This window comes from Megascapheus bottae, chromosome 13 (genome assembly GCF_031878675.1).
Source record: "Megascapheus bottae isolate mThoBot1 chromosome 13, mThoBot2.hap1, whole genome shotgun sequence".
Classification (NCBI taxonomy): domain Eukaryota; kingdom Metazoa; phylum Chordata; class Mammalia; order Rodentia; family Geomyidae; genus Megascapheus; species Megascapheus bottae.
This window is the reverse complement of record NC_143521.1, coordinates 8880513-8898542: the sequence shown is the minus strand read 5'-3', so window position 1 is coordinate 8898542 and position 18030 is coordinate 8880513. Positions and strand designations below refer to the sequence as shown.

The 18030-nt window shown below is 39.4% G+C and overlaps 1 protein-coding gene across 5 annotated transcripts in view; it reads right to left on the bottom strand.

The window, feature by feature from the left end:
* Mapk10 (mitogen-activated protein kinase 10) overlaps positions 1-18030 on the bottom strand; it is a 300242-nt gene that overhangs the window by 78426 nt on the left and 203786 nt on the right. For all 5 annotated transcript variants that reach the window (XM_090343267.1, XM_090343269.1, XM_090343268.1 and 2 more), the window contains one exon: positions 176-305. In XM_090343267.1, the coding sequence (XP_090199393.1) occupies positions 176-305 (130 nt within the window). The remainder of the gene's footprint in view (positions 1-175; positions 306-18030) is intronic.

The following is an 18030-nucleotide window of genomic DNA, read 5'->3' as shown; positions in this document are numbered from 1 at the left end:
TACCACGAGGACAATGAAATCAAATATAACATATGGGCAAGATAAACAACATTAAGAGGCAGAAATTGCAAAGAAAAAAAAACAGTGCAAGTTGGCACTTGTTTTTTGTTTTTTTTCTTCTCCCAGTCTCACAATATCCCACTGCCAAAGGTTTAAAAATAACATGGAAGCTCACGTTTTTGTGGTTCACGCATGTCATGAGAACCAGCTCCCGGTAAGCTCTCTTGGCATGGGTTTGATTCTGAAAAGGTCTGCTGAGCTTCTTAATGGCCACATTTCTGTCAAGGACAGCATCATACGCAGCACTGCAGAGAGTCGAGAACAATACAGAATTAATAACCAACAAATGAGCCTCTGATCAGCATAGAGAAGAGTATTGGTGGGAAAAAAATAATATTCTAGAATCCTCTTCATGTATCATCTTTTACAGGTCACATTTCAACCAGGTGGCAAATTATCAGCAAAAAGGAGGAAGAGGGAAAAGAAGGAAGAGGAGGGAAAGAGAAAGAAGAGAGCAACAAAACACAACAAAAACTAATAGTAGAGAGTGAGGAAGAGAAGGAAAGGAAGGCAGAGAAGTGAAACTATCATGCGACAGCATATAACTCTATTGCTGAATGAGGAAGAAGGCAAGAAAGAGTTCAAATTTCCCAAGGACATTCAACTATGGCAAATCATTTCATCTCTCTGGGCATGAATTTTTTATTGATTAACACACAAGATTGAAAAATTCTCTAGATACAAAATGCCATTGGTTCTTTGATTGTGAGCATTTATACTTTTCCTCAGTCATGGAAACTATTTTTTAAATAAATTTTTATTATAAAGCTGATGTACAGAGGGGTTACTGTTACATAAATCAGGTATCGAGTACATCCTTTTTTTTTTTTTGCCAGTCAGGGGCTTGAGCTCAGGGCCTGAGCACTGTCCTTAGGCTGTCCTCAAGGCTAGTGTTCTAAGCCTGAGCCACAGCACCACTTCAGGCTTTTTCTATGTATGTGGTACCGAGGAATCGAACCTGGGTCTTCATGCATGCTAAACAGGTACTCTACCACTAGGCCAAACTCCCGGCCCGAATACATCCCTTTTTGAACAGTGTCACCTCTTGGCTCATTTTCTCCCATTTTTTTTCACTCCTGTTCAGAAGGAAACCCTTTCCCACAAGTTGTATAGTTCATTTTCAATAGTGTCTAGTATCACTGCTAAATTAGTTCTCCCTTTGTTCCACCATTTCTCTGCTTCCCCTTCCCCTCTCCAAATCAGATAAACTTACATACAAGACAAATGGTACAGAAATCCAAAACAGTGACAAATAGGGGAAGACAGAAAAAAAAATGGTAAAAAGTAAGATAAAAAACCTCTTTATTTCCATTAGTTGGAGTTCATTTCAAATAAGCATCATTTAGAAACTGGTTTTAAGGTGTTAATTTCCATGAAAGCACAGGCTGAGCCAGATATAGGAGTAAATGCTTGTAATCCCAGGCATATATAGAGGAAAGAGATCTTGAGTTTGAAACCAGGAATGTTAGCTACACCAATTTGATAAATTATTAAACAATAATTAATAAATAACAAAATGATTCGATGTAGCTCAGTTGTAGAGTACTTGCCTAGTATACAAGAAAGCCTTGGGTTCTAGATACATAAGGCCATACAGGATGAGGCTAAATGAAAGGACCTCCAGGATATAGAAACAAAAGCCGTATAGTGAGTGATTGTTGTCCTTAATGTACTATGTTATCTCTCATCTCTTTTGCTGTCCCTTGATTATCTCATATTATTACAGTATTTTACCTTGTTATCTGATACATTGTATATATATTTATCTGGTTGTTTGAAATAGGATAGGGAAGAGGGGAAAACAAGATGAGAGGCGGGGGTTGGGGGGAGGGAAATGGGGACCAAGATATGAGAAAGGGTGTCAATATTTGTGAAGTAATGCACCTTCTATCTGGTGAATATAATGTAACCCTTCTATTAATTACAATAAAAATATATGAAAAAAGAAAGCCTTGGGTTCAATCCCAAGTACATTAAAAAATAATAAAAACACATGCTGGTTGATAATCTAAGCACACTCATTTCTAGTAACAAATCTCAGAATAAGGATCAGAAAAGATTTCAGAACCCCCTTGGGTATCTCATATTGTTATAGTATCTCACTTTGTGATCTGATATATTGAATTTATTTGTATTTTGTTATTTGAAATTTGATAGGGAAGGGGGGAAAACCAAGATGGGTAGGGGGTGGGGGGGGAGGGTAATGGGTACCAAGACATGTGAAAGGATATCAATGTATGTGAATTAATGCACCTTCTATCTGGCAAATATCATGTAACCCTTTTATTAATCACAATAAAAAATTTAAAAAAAAGAAAGAAAAAAAAAGATTTCAGAACCATCCATCAAACTGCATTTAACACAAACATTTGAAATTTTCTGGCCATCTGAGAGTAATAATTTACTATGAAATCTAAATATATGTGACTGTTTCTTCTATATTCAATATATGAGTCTAAAAGAAAAATGAGATAGGCTCATCTTGCTATTTCACTGAATAATGCCCTCATTGAATGTTTATTTCCAATCCTGCAGCTTTGGTTTTTGTAGCATTTTGAGTTAGTTGGCAAGAATGCAAAATCAGAATCCTCTACAATTGATCTATTGAGTTTAAAGTGGCATGAATCTTGGTACTGAATTAAAGATAGTTTAAGCTGGATAAAGTTTTAGAATTCATAGTCCATTCTTCCATTCGTTATTCATGTCTCTCCAAAATATCTCCACCAAAAGTATGACCTGTCCCTACTGTGTCCCTCCAAAACCATAGTATTCGGCAGTTCTGAGGCCACTCATTGTGCTCCTGATTGGCTTTGAGAGCAGAAATGTCTATGGCTCGAACAAGTAGTGCTGTCTCCCCATTGACTACTGCTAACCCCCGCCCTCCTGAGCACCTCCTCTTCGATTAACAATTCTTCTAAGCTTTAATTTTCCCCCAAATCTCTTCTTTCTTAGTCTAAGGATTACCAGTGAGCTATCAGCATTTGTTACCAAATGGCTTCAAGTCCCATTCCCATCTGAACAGTCTCCAACCTGTCAATGTTCTCTGAATATATGGACCCTGTCATAAATAAAACCTTGAGGGGCCAGGAGTTTGGCCTACTGGTAGAATGCTTCCCTAGCATGCATGAAGACCCAGAGAAAGCTGGAAGTGGTACTGTGGCTCAAGTGTTAGAGCTCTAGCTTTGAGAAAGCTCAAGAATAGTGCTCAGGCCTTGAACTCAAGCCCCAAGACTGGAAAAATAAATAAAATGGATGAGTAAATAAAAAATAAATAAAAATAAAACTTTGAGGATTCGAGTAGGACTATTAACTCCCGTCTTTCATCTGCTCATGCACTCCACAATCCTAACCTGACATTGTTAGTGCAATTAAATCAGTCTTGGTCTTTGATAACGGCATGACATGCTAGTATCCCACAGTGAGCCCCTAATTACCAATGTTGTCTTCTAAAGTATGTGCTTTGGAATAAATATGTCAGTAGAATACCTCAGTTCTTATGTTTATTCTTACTATTTTACCAATGACAGATTAAGGCACGAGACAAGGGTATTTTATAGGTAATTCACAAAGATAATGGTGAATTTGGAAGTATAGGTATTAAACTTACTCCTAGAGTTAAGTAATTGTGTCAGAAAAAAAAACAAAAAAAACAAAAAAACAAAAAAATCCCCAAATCAGCTGGTTTCCTTTAAGAGAAAGACTAAATCTTAAGTCAAAAAGCCTTAGCTAAAATGACTAATACACATACTTTTTATAAAATGGAAATCCATCACAAAAGCAAATAGTCAGAGGAACAAATTATGGCACTGATGACCGAATAAAATATGTCCTGTGGTGTCATGCACGAACCCAATGAGCCAAACAGATGGACACATCGAGGCAGTGCTGTAACCAATTAGTCTGACCCAGGTGTGGGAGCTCATTCTTATGTCTGAAGTCACTCCTGCAGTGCCTCAGCCGGCCTTGACAACATTGAGTAGACACGTCCTCCCGTACTGATTGGTCTGCTGCCACATTGATCATCATTTAACAGGTTCCCATCTGGTTTGTATGTGAGGCATTAATGACACTGATCCAATCTGGTTTAAGATTCTGACCACTGACATGATGAGAACTGCAAGACAAGTGATCTAGCCCTGAGTTCATAGGGAGTAACTGAGGAAAGGCCACCCTTTGGGGGTTTTGGCAGGCAACACATCCAGTATCTTCTTCCATAAAAGGGTGTAGCATTGTTCCTTGGGAAGTTTTAGTTATGAGTCTCAGCTCTGCTGCCTGTTACATATGTCCCTATAGGCAACATATTTACACCTTGTGATACCACTTCTTTCATACTAAAAATGGAGATGATAGCAATTGGATAGAATTGCTGTAAAGAGTTAGTGGCATATCCATATAGCCTCAGTTGGAGTGAGCACTCAGTAAATAATGGATAGTGTTATTTTTACCTCAAAGTACTTTTGTGTTTATTATAGAATGCAGAACAAAATAAAGTTTAAACTTTTACAGTTTATGCAACAACTACACACATATCTATATTCAGTGTTTCCAGTAGTTTCTACTCATTACAGTTTTTCTACTAATTATCTGTAAAATCCACTATCTTTTTTTTTTCTCATGCTCCCAGGGCTTGAACTCAAGGCCTGGCCTTGGTCCCTGAGCCTCTCTGTTCTCAAGGCTAGTGTTCTACCACTTGAGCCACCACAGTGCCACTTATGGCTTTTTCTGAGTAGTTCATTGGAGAGTCTTACAGACTTTCCTGCCTGGGTTGGCTTTGAACCATAGCCTCAAATCTCAGCCTCCTGAGTAGCGAGGATTGCAGGCAAGAGCCACCAGCACCCGGCTGGATTCACTATCTTGATTCCATTTTCCAAGTTTATCTCATTGAATCAAAAAAGACTTAGGAGAAGGAATTTTGTCAAAACCTATTTTATAGCCATGCATTTCTCTAATCTACTTTAAAAGGCATTTTTTAGGGGGGAGGGGGAGAGGGAAATGGGAACCATGTCATGAGAAAGGGTATCAATGTTTGTGAAGTAATGCACCTTCTATCTGGTGAATATAATGTAATCCTTCTATTAATTACAATAAAAAATAAAAATTGAAAAAGGCATTTTTAAATCATTTAATGCAAACTTATATCCAGTGATTACTGAAGACATGCTTAGTATCTGCTCTAACTAATGTCAAATTCAATACCTGTCTCCAACACACGTCTTTCTTCCCTCTAAAGTCAGGAATAACTGTGTCTGTCAATGACTGCGTGGAATCCAGCGGTTAATTCTTTGAACATCTGGCACCATGAACAGAACCGGAAGCTGTATTAAGGAGCATTCCAGCTAAAGATGCAATCCCTGACACTTTTGCAGCTGGCATTTTGGATTCCGACACACGTTACAAGGCGGTGGCCTGCTTAGGATAGTTCGTGGCTGGCACGCTGAGTCTAATGGAGATGGGAGGTTGCCTTCTGAAGCAGAGTTTTGCATTGTTCTCCAGATACTGGCTATGAGAGGAGCTGAAGCAGGCGCATCAGTGGACCCCAGGCTCCAGCCCACAGCTTCCCACGTCGTGGAATGCGGGCAGCAATGATCACAGGTGCAGAGTTTTCTAATATCCACTCTTGATCAAGTGTTCTGGGGACTCAGAAGTCCCAAGGCCGTTTCCTGAGGAGAAAACTGCTCTGGGGATTCAACTTGCCAGTGTCTGTTTTTTTTTAAATTATTGTAATGTATAGAGGGGTTACAGTTATATTTGGCAGATAGTAGGTGCATTACCTCTCTCACATTGAACCCCTTCTCATGGTTTTGTCCCTCCCCCCACCACTTTCCAATCATCTTGTTTTCCCCCTTCCCTATCCTATTTCAAATAAACAAATAAACAATATGTTACCTGCAATATGCCAGGTAACAAAGTCAGATACTGTAACAATATGAGATTAACCAAAAGGCAACAAATGAGAAGAGAAATAACATAGTACATTAAGAACAACAATCACATAAAATAAAGCTCTTGTTTTGATATCCTAGAGATCTTTTCATTTACCCTCATCCTATGTGACCTTACATGTCTAGGTTTTGTGTTATTATAATCCTCTGGTAGGAGAGTCCTAGGTGTATAGTAATTATTACAAATGAGGGAAACCATTGAGCCTATGTTTCTTTGGGTCTGGCTTACTTCACTTAGTATAACTTTTTCCAAGTCTTTCCATTTCCTTAGAAATGAGGCGATGGTCATTCTTTCTGATGGCAGCATAGAATTCCATTGTGTATAAATACCACATCTTGTTGATTCACTCATCAATTGAGGGGCATCTGGGTTCGTTCTGTATCTTCACTACGGTAAATAGTGCTGCAATAAACATCGTTGTGCTAGTGGCTTTAGTATGTCCTTGTTTCTGGACATTTGGGTAAATACCAAGGAGTGGAATTGCTGGGTCATAGGGGAGTCTAGGTTTAGTCTTTTGAGGAACTTCATACTGCTTTCCATAGTGGTTGAACGAGTTTGCACTCCTACCAACAGTGTAGTAGTGATCCTTTCTGGCCACCCTATTTTAAATAGTTTTAATCATACTTACTGTATTTTTAAGAATCCCTATGTAGGGTGGGGAGTTTGGCCTAGTGGTAGAGTGCTTGCCTAGCATGCATGAAGACCCAGGTTCATTTCCTCAGTAATACATACATAGAAAAAGCCAGAAGTGGTGCTGTCACTCAAGTGGTAGAGCTTCTAGCCTCAAGAAAAACCCAAGGACAGTGCTCAGGCCCTGAGTTCAAGCCCAGGACTGGCAAAAAAAAAAATGGTGGCTTACATCTGTCCAATCTCAGCTACTTGGGAAGTGAATTTCAGGATTGTGCTTTGAGACTAACCTGAGCAAAATGTTAGCAAGAGCTTTTCCCGATCAACAAGACAGAAAATGAGATTCATGCCGGTAATCCCAGCTGCGTAGAAAGCATCGCCAGCTGGGAAGATTAGGTTTGAATCCAGCCCCAAGCAAATAATTAAAGCCTGACCTGAAAAACTAATTATAGCAAAGGGAAATCAGGAACATGATTCCAATGTTAGCATACATCTGCCTAGAATGTGTAAGTGTTCATATGAATGTGTGTGTGTGTGTGTGTAATTTCTTTAGTCCAAAGACAAAGATTCATATAACGGCTCTTATTTCAAACTTTCAAAGCTAATTACAAACAAAATTTGTAATTAGAAGCCCACTGAAATGGGAAATAATTGATTAAATCATGCGTTCTCAAAGAGAGGAAAGGTTTAAATTTTAAATTAATATATAGGTTTTAAAATAATTTATAGGCTAATCCTTTGAAAAAAATTCTTAGCTTTAGGATATATTTATGTTCTGTATGAGTTTGATGATGGAGTTTCTACCTATTTTTACTCTGCACAGGACTGAGACATAACTAATAAATGGATCACTTTACAGCATCTCAACTCAGCATACCATTCAGCCATTGACAAGTTCTGTCCTATAAAATTATTTCTTAAAGCAACGGTGAATACAGAAAAAAATCAATGTGTGCAAGAGAGACTGAATTAATTTTATATTGAAATACAAAAATAAGGTTGATGATATTTTCAGTTTAGCAGAACTTATTCTTTCCAGATACCTCAGACCTTATAGAGAGTGTTTTTCAATTATTTAGATTAAATAGATATGACATATAAACTTGATGCTCAAAAAATTCACAAAACATCAAAGTACATTGAAAAACAATGTCTGTGAAATCACATTACAAGCAGAGAAAGCTAAAAAAGTTCATTAAAATACATGAAAATAAATATACCAAGAACAATCATTATTCTCATGCTATTTTTAATACATAAGGCCTAAATAAGTAAATATTTTGTTTATACTTTTATTTCATACTTTTTATTTCATGTTTGTTTCATATTTTAATAAGCTTATTTTAAATACATCTCAATAGCACCATTTTTCATCCACTTACATAAATTATTTTTCTCTTTTAACGTGGAAAGTTTTTTGGCAGGGATAAATTACACTCATACCAATGGGGACCAAGACATGTGAAAGGGTATCAATGTATGGGAATTAATGTACCATCTATCTGGCAAGTATCATGTAACCCTTCTATTAATTACAATAAAAATATATGAAAAAAATTACATTCATACCCACTGCTCATGGCCACCATGTTTGTTTTGTTTTTTTAGTTTTTGGCTTTTGGTTTTTGTTTGTTTGGGTTTTGTTTTTGTCGGTCATGGGACTTGAACTCTGGGTGTGGGCACTGTCCCTGAGCTCTTCAGCTCACAGCTACCACCTTACCCTTAAGCCACAACCCCACTTCCGGTTTTCTGGTGGTTAATTGGAGATAAGAGTCTCAGAGACTTTAGTAGTGCTCAGGCTGACTTTGAACTGCCTCCTGAGTAGCTAGGATTACAGGTGTGAGCCACTAAGTTTTAACTGAAGACGTTTTTGCACACTGTGTACCAGGTAGAAGGCACAAACCAAGGAACTGCCTTCCAATGTGACTGCCTCATTCTCATCTTCCATCATTTTTAGTAATAAAGTTCAAATGATTTGCTTGTTTAATGCTAGCAAGACTCCTCACATAAACTGAAATAGCATCAGTACCTGGATGACATCAGAATCACCTGAGGAGATAAGCTTATTGCGTGCACTATCTTTATTTGTGTTAGTCTTAATGGTAAGACCAACTCTCAAAGGAAGTTGATCGAGAGGAAGTGCCATGTCTAAAATTAAGCATTTAACAACCTTAACGCGTTCCTTTGCCTCACACGCTGGTACTATTTTGGGTTCCTATAACATCAATTTGATGCATTGAGTGAGACACAAAAATCACAAATGGGAATCACAAATGGACGTGTGATTATGATAAAAATAATCTTTTTCACCCAGCTTCAGGCCTGCTTCCTCAGCCTCTAAGCCTCCATATATGTTTCTGGCATTATGAGTTTCCCTCCTTAATGCAATTCTGCTAAATAGCACGGACTCCCCAGCATCTCCTGCCTCTAAAATTGAGCACTAGCTATTGCTTATGCATGAAACTCTTTCTTTGTTACCCCTTTCCTTTGTTCCCTTTTCTCTAAGTTTATATTTAGCTCAATACTTATGAAATTAATTTTGATTAAATATGTGTATTTAATCCCTTAATTATGCTGTATTTATCATGCATTGCCTTTTATTGTACCTCCTTCTGTTCTTAAAGTTGTGCTGTTGTGTTTGGGGAGGGCGGGGGATTGCATATGCACACCAGTACTGGGCTTGAGCTCAGGGCCTCAGTGCTGTCTTAGATTTTTTACTCAAGGCTAGTTAGTGTGCTTACCAGTTGATCGACTTCCAATTTTGATGGCTATTTGGAGATAAGAGTCCTGTGCTTTTCTTTCCGAGCTGGTTTCAAAGAGTAACTCTCAGATCTCATCTTCCTGAGGAACTAGGATTACAGGTGTGAGCTACCCATACCCAGCTAATGTGCTAATCCTAATGACCTCAATCTTAAAGAAGTTAGCTCTGCATCCCCGAGTGTTAGCTGCAAGGAATTTACATTTGCCACTACCGAATGTTTACTTTCACAGTTTTCAATGTGTTAGATAGAGGGCAATATAAGAGATCAAGAATACAATTTTAAACCATGTAAGCAGTATGTATTAACACTATGCTATTCAAGATACTAATTTTTCTTTCTTTTGCTTTTATTTTTTATTATGATACTAAAATTTTATCTCCAGATCTCTTTCTTGCAATTTCTGGCTTACATTGACAACCATCTATGACACCTCACTGTGTGTCTCAGAAGTATCTTCTATTAACATGCCCCACACTGCACCAGCCTGATTTTTTTTAGAAAAACAATAGAAACCATTTTATTAAATATAGAAAAGAACACTGAAATTGTATAACAGAATGTCATACTCACTAGCCTAATGTAAACATACAATTTGAATAGTAAAAGCTAGACATGGAGTATAAGTATAAAACATTTATACCATATATTAAGCATATAATTGTATTATGCTATTCTGTACTATACCATATCATAGATTTCAAAATTTATTTTTAATTTTTATTATCTTTAAACAGTTAACCATCATAGTTTGTGAGTACAATGTATCCTGATCAATATCATTCCTTCCATCAGTCTCCCCCATCTCTCCCAGCCCCATCCCTCCCCTCAAGTTACCTCATCCCATTTTTACCCACCCTCCCCCACACACACATACACACACACACACACACACACACAAAATTTTCTTAATATTAAATTTCCTACCCCTTACCCTTGACTTTGGAGTCAATAAACGAACAGTAAAGAAGAAGAGGAATCCCAAACCAAAATCAATTGAATGATTTGATTTGCTATGATTTTAGCTGGGACACTATCTGAGGCCACCACTAGAGAACCATGTCTTGGAGTGGATGTGTCACAATCAATGGTGCATGGAAGTAACTAGAAGACCAAAAAACCCCAATCAATCAACAATCAATAGTGGGCTCTGAAGGGACATTAGCAGTCTGTAATTAGAGTTCTAATTAGAAAAAGTATACCAATGTCAGATTCACTTGGAACCTAGAATAATTTCTTTAAGTCTCATCCATGATTAAATACAGCCTTTCCTCATTAGTCAAGTCTACATAAGAAAAGGTCGGTTACATCTTTATGCCTCAAATTCAAAAGAAATGGAAATGAATTTTCTATCCTATTTCAAAAGTGCTTATCTCACATAGTTTTTTTCTAGGAATCATTACTTTTATCTGCCTTTTCAATTGTCTTAGTGAGGACACCAATGAAGGGGTTTGGCTGGCTTGCTGATCCTCTACCAGTGGCTCCCCAGCCCCTACCCAGGGCAGGGTCTTGAATCTTGCCCTGTCTCAGGCCAAACGTGCCTTTTATTATCCCAATGGCCCCCTGGTTCCATAGCTTCACATCTTCTTTCCCTGGGCACTGTCCCTGAGCTCTTCAGCTCAAGGCTACCACCTTACCCTGGGCCTTCCCTCTTTAGTCAAGTCTAATAAGAATGTTGGATAATCAGGGGAAGGAAGATGGCGCTGAGACAATAGGGACGCTGCCTAGCTCTGTCTCACAAAAAGAGAGAACCAGGGAGTCCCAATTATCTTAAGAAATCCACAACAACAAACTCAAAAAGTAATGGAGAAAGACTCAAACCAGAAAAGAAATCCAGATAAAGCTCACATCCAACTTTCTCAAAGAATTCGGAACGCGAGGACCACTCCCCCACCTCTCTCCGCCAGCTCCAAGCCGCGAAAGTGGTGGCAGGCAGAGGGTGCCAGGCCAGACAGCCTGACCTCTGCAGAAACCAGCACAGAACCAGGCCAGCGAGCGGCGGAAGCAGCAGAACCCAGACACAGAACCAGAACACCAAGCAGCGGAACCCAGACGTGGAACACAGGCGTCGGCGGAGACCCAAGCGGAGTGAAAGACTCCCCACCACCGTGGAACACCCGCAGACGGACGCAGAGGCGTGAGTAATACAGCGCATCCCCAAACACATCGGGAAAGCAGAGCGGTGCCAAGCAATAGAACTTAACTCAGACCCCAACACCCCGCCCGAGAAAGACTGGCGGGAGCAGGGGGGCAAGGAATTTAGAATCCTGTCCCTCCCCTCCACAGCCCCCTCCCTCAGGCCATTGACTGGAGATTGACAGGCGGGCTACCCAAAAGACCCAGCACCCCACCAAGGGAGGCGGGGCTGTCCCAACTCCCCCCCCCCCTCCCCGCCCAACGGGCTCAACCCCCAGCCCTCTGACTGGAGACTGACAAGCGGGCGGACCCTAAGACTCAGCACCCCACCAGGGGAGGCGGAGCTGTCCCAGCTCCCACCAGCCCACCAGGCTCCTCTCCCAGGCCACTGGATCTGGAGAGTGGAGGGCGCTGGGACCCTGCCTTACAGCAGCGGGTGGGGTGTGCGAGAAAATAGGAGCCAGCATCTGCCCCCCCTCAATTCTTAAGTGGCGCATCCTCCAGCTGGGAATCCTGAGCAAGACAGCACCAAGGGGCCCCCCACAGTCACAGACTCTGACAAAGCAGTGGAAACACAGCAGGGATCTGAAGGGCCAACCAGCAGCCTAGCTCGCCTTCTGAGAATCAAAAAGGCAAGGCTCCGCCCTTGGAGCCCATGTCCTCAGCTGGGCCCCACCCCTGGGAACAGAGCGGTCTCCTGCTGGTCCTACTAAGAGCCCCTGGAAACTCTCAATCCCTAGACCCATGGCTGGGGGCCACCCCTAGAAGCAGCAAAGGAAAACGTCTGCCCAGCGCGCTCAGACTGAAGCTCGCAGATCCATCCCATGGTGCACTGTGAGGCCACTGGTTGGGCTAAGAGCTAGTCGTGCAGCAACACATAAGTTTTATTCTAATACTTTCCAAACTTTGTACTCAAATATGCTACCTACTTACCAACTTAGGTCAGTTATCCTTACGCTATACATTTTCTTCATTACTACAATATTCTTACACTCCTACAGTAATCCTCTTGTACCTCCCCTGATCTCTCTCATTCTATTTTTCTATCTCTGGAACTCTGTTTTTCTTTCAACCCTTATACTGCATGGATCTACACTTGATGGATGTTGAGCAATACTGTATATCTAGGTGTTTAATTATTCTCTAGGCTCAGAGGGACTTAAAGACAATAGAGATTGGATTGAGAAGCTTATTGTTTTGGGTATAAATCGCCTATCAGTGGTTGTATTAGACTGGTCTGTAAGTGCACAAAAAGAAAGAGTGATAACACCAATCAAAACTTGTGAACATCTAGTATCTGCCAGCTACAGAGGTCTAGGTTGGTTATATCTGAAAAACTATAATCGTGTTTAGTATTAACCTTGCTCCCATTTTCAAATGGGCAGAACAAGAAACTCAATGTAAACAGACAATGGAACAGTCACTGGCAATCCTAGAGGAGTGTCTTCCAAGTGCTGGACAAATGCAATTGATAAACATCATTAATGAAAAATGTGAAAATATAAAGAAAGAGATAAGGGAGGAAGCCATAGCTAAACAAGAGGAAACCATAAACAAGGTGATAAGTAAAAAAAAAGAAGCCATAAAGGAGGCCATAATAAAGGTTTTTCAAAGAAAGATGGATGAATTCATAGAATCCACAAATAAAAAAAGTAAACGAACTCCAGCAAATGTCCAAAGAAAATAAAGCTACTGAGCTAACCACTCAAATGGAAATCAAGGAGCTAAAGAAATCCATACATGATCTAAAAGAAGAGATGCAAGGCATCAAAAATGAGCAATTAGAAGCAAGGCAGATGAAAAATAAAGTAGATGGCTTAGACAGCAGGTTAGACAATGCAGAGGAGAGAATTTCCAGGGCTGAAGATAATTTAGTTATTATAGAAAAAGAACAGAAAATGAGTCAATCCAAATCTAGGAAAAATGAGAGAGCGCTTCAGGAGATCCAAGATACAATTAGGAAGCCTAATTTAAGGCTAAGTGGTATTGAGGAGGGTCTGGAGAAAGACATCAATGGTACTGGAAATATACTTCAGGGAATCAACTCAGAGAATTTCCCAAATATCCAGAAGGGCAGGCCCATCCAGATACAAGAAGCTTTTAGAACCCCAAACAGACCTGGAAAAGAACATCCCACCGCCACATCGTAATCCGAACTGGATCAATAGAAACCAAAGAAAGGATCCTAAAGCCAGCCAGGGAAAAGAGATCAGTAACCTATAAAGGAAAACCAATCAGAATAACCCCAGATTTCTCAGCAGACACCATGCAAACAAGAAGTGACTGGAAGCATATATGTCATACCCTTAAGTCAAATAACTACCACCCAAGAATACTGTACCCAGCTAAGCTCTCATTCATAACTGAGGGAACATTAAAAACATTCCATTCCAGGGAAAAGCTGCAACAATATGTCTCAACAAAACCAACACTACAGAGAATTCTCAAAGATGTTCTATACATAGAAAACCAAAATAACTGCAATATAGGGAAAGAAATGGCACCTAAACAGCATACCATCTAAGGACCACAAGAACTGTCAAGACACAGGTCCTAATAAAAGCTTTTAAAAATAGTAGGAATTAATAAATATCTCTCAATCCTAACTCTCAATATCGATAGACTTAACTCTCCAATTAAACGGCATAGGCTGTCTAGTTGGATCAAAAAGCAAGAGCCATCATTCTGCTGTCTTCAAGAGACACAATTTACCCAAAAAAATAATCATCTTTTGAAAGTGAGAGGTTGGAATAAACTCTATCAAGCTAACGGCCCCCATAAACAGGCTGGAGTTGCCACCCTCATATCAGATAAAATAGACTTCAAACTAAAATTAGTAAGAAAAGACAAAGAAGGTTACTACATACTACTAAAGGGATCTTTCCTCCAGGAAGACATAACGATCCTAAATATTTACACACCCAATCCCCGAGCTCCAAACTTCATCAAGCAAACTTTACTTACACTGAAACCATACATAGATCGAAACACAGTGATTGTCGGTGACTTTAACACACAACACACACCTATGGACAGATCAACAAGGCAAAAACTCAACAGAGAAACCTTAGAACTGAACAACTATATAGACCACCCAGCAACAACCCAATATACGTTTTTCTCAGCCGCACATGGAACATTTTCCAAAATAGACCACATCTCAGGCCATAAAACAAACCTGGACAGATTCAGAAACACTGAAATTATTCCATGTACACTCTCAGACCACAAAGGCATCAAATTGGAACTGAACACATATCTCCACCAAAGAAAACCCTGTAACTCATGGAGATTGAACAATACATTGTTGAATCACCAATGGGTCATCGAAGAGATCAGAACAGAAATCCAACAGTTTATGAAATTTAACAATAAGGAGCACACAAAATACCAACTTCTTGGGACACAGCAAAGGCAGTACTCAGAGGAAAATTTATACCACTGAGTGCCTACAACAACAAGTTGGAAAAATAGCAAACCAACAAGTTAATGTCTCACCTTAAGCACCTGGAAAAAGAGAAACAAACCAACCCTAATCCCAGTAGAAGAAAGCAAATTATTAAAATCAAAGCAGAATTAAATGATTTGGAATCCAAAAAAACTATAGAATCAATAAAAGAAGGAGTTGGTTTTTTGAAAGAATTAACAAAATTGACAAACCCTTAGCAAACCTTACCAAAAAAAGAAGAGAGCATATCGAAATAAACAAAATCGCAGACAAAAATAGTAATATTATCACAGAAATTACCAAGATCCAGAATATCATGAGGGAATACTTCTCAAAGTTTTACACCAACAAATTTGAGAATCTAGAAGAAATGGATGAATTCCTAGCCAATATTAACATACCCACACTGAACCAAGAAGAACTAACCCAACTCAACAGGCCTATTTCAAGCTCTGAAATACAAATGGCAATTAGAGAACTTCCACCTAAGAAAAGCCCAGGGCCAGATGGATTCACAGCTGAATTCTAGATGGATTCACAGCTGAATTCTATAAGGTCTTCAAAGCAGAGCTCACACCAATACTCCTCAAGCTCTTCAACGAAATTGAAAATCAAGGTTCTTTACCAAACTCATTCTATGAAGCCAGTATAACCCTCATCCCCAAACCAGATAGAGATTCATCAAAGAAAAGAGAACTATAGACCTATATCTTTGATGAACGTCGATGCAAAACTTCTCAACAAAATACTGGCCAACCGTCTACAAGAACTCATCAAAAAAATTATACACTATGATCAAACTGGACTCATCACAGGGAGGCAAAGCTGGTTCAACATACGCAAATCAATTAATATAATTCAACACATCAACAGGAGCAAGGACAAAAATCACATGATTGTCTCAATAGATGCGGAAAAGGCATTTGACAAGATCCAACACCCCTTTATGTTAAAAGCTCTGGAGAAACTAGGAATCCATGGAACATTCCTCAATATAATAAAGGCTGTGTATGAGAAACCCACTGCTAGTATTACACCTAATAGTGAAAATCTAAAGTCATTCCCTCTAAAATCAGGAACAAGACAAGGATGCCCACTCTCTCCACTACTCTTTAACATAGTACTAGAATTCCTAGCCAGTGCAATAAGGCAAGAAGCAAGCATAAAGGGGATCCAAGTAGGGAAAGAGGAAGTAAAACTATCCCTCTTTGCAGATGACATGATTCTGTATTTAAAGAATCCTATAGACTCTACTCCCAAGCTCCTTGAGCTGATTCAAAACTTTGGAAGAGTAGCAGGCTATAAAATTAACCCTCAAAAATCAACTGCCTTCCTTTACGCCAACAGTGAGAGGAAGGAGGCAATAATCGGGAAAGCAACTCCTTTCACAATAGCCTCAAAGAAAATAAAGTACCTAGGAATTAGCTTAACTAAGAATGTAAAGGACCTTTTTGATGAAAACTTTAAAACCCTAAAAAAGGAAATTAAAGCAGAACTAAGGAAATGGAAAAACCTCCCATGCTCCTGGATTGGAAGAATCAACATTGTGAAAATGACAATCTTGCCAAGGGCTATCTACAAATTCAACACAATACCGATCAATATCCCAATGTCATTCTTTAAAGAAATAGAAGAGGCAATCCAAAATTTCATATGGAATAATAAAAGACCCCAGATAGCAAAAACACTTCTTAGCAGAAAGAACAGTGCGGGAGGAATTTCAATTCCAAACTTTAGACTCTATTACAGAGCTATAATTCTCAAAACAGCTTGGTACTGGCACAAGAACAGGCCTGAAGACCAATGGAATAGATCTGAGGACCCAGATATTAAACCACAGACCTATGGCCACCTAATCTTTGACAAGGGAGCCAAAAAAATAGAATGGAAGAAAGAGAGCCTCTTCAATGAGTTGTGCTGGCAGAACTGGTTAAGCACCTGCCGAAAACTGAAGTTGGATCCTTCTTTGTCACCTTGCACTAGAATTAACTCCAAATGGATCAAAGACCTGGAGGTAAAAGCTGACACACTGAAAACTTTACAAGAAGGAATAGGAGATACACTAGGCCTCCTTGGCACAGGTCAAAACTTTCTTAATAAGGACCAAGAATCACAACAAATCAGAAAAAGTCTGGATAAGTGAGACTGCATTAAACTGCAGAGCTTTTGTATGGCAAAGGACATAACTAGTAAATTAATTGAGAAGGCTACAGAGTGGGAGAAGATCTTCACCAACCAAACAACGGACAAAGGCCTCATATCTAAAATATATCAACAACTCAAAAAATTGAATCACTCCAAAACTCATCTCCAAATAATAACCATCCCATTAAAAAATGGGCCAAAGACTTAAAGAGAGTCTTCTCTGAAGAAGAAACAAAAATGGCCTATAGACACATGAAGAAATGCTCAACATCTCTGGTCATAAAAGAAATGCAAATCAAAACAAGTCTAAGATTCCACCTCACTCCAGCTAGAATGGCCAGGATCAGGAAAACGAATAATAACAGATGCTGGAGGGGATGTGGCCAGGAGGGATCACTACTACACTGTTGGTGGGAGTGCGAACTCGTTCAACCACTATGGAAAGCAGTGTGGCAGTTCCTCAAAAGACTAAACATAGAACTCCCCTATGACCCAGCAATCCCACTACTTGGCATTTACCCAACCATCCAGAAACAAGGGCATACTAAATCCACCAGCACAACAATGTTCACTGCAGCATTATTCACCACAGCAAAGATATGGAACCAACCTAGATGTCCCTCAGTTGATGAGTGGATCAACAAGTTGTGGTATTTGTACACAATGGAATTCTATGCTGCTGTCAGAAAAAATGACATCGACCCATTTGTTAGGAAATGGAAAGTCTTAGAAAAAATCATATTAAGTGAAGTAAGCCAGGCTCAATGGTTTCCCTCATTTGTCATAATCAGTAGAAACCTTGTTCTCTACTAGGAGAGATCTGCAACAGAGCAAAACCTTGATACATAAGTCCATATAGTATGAAGCTAATTGAAAGGACCTCCAGGATATTGAAACAAAAGCCATATAATG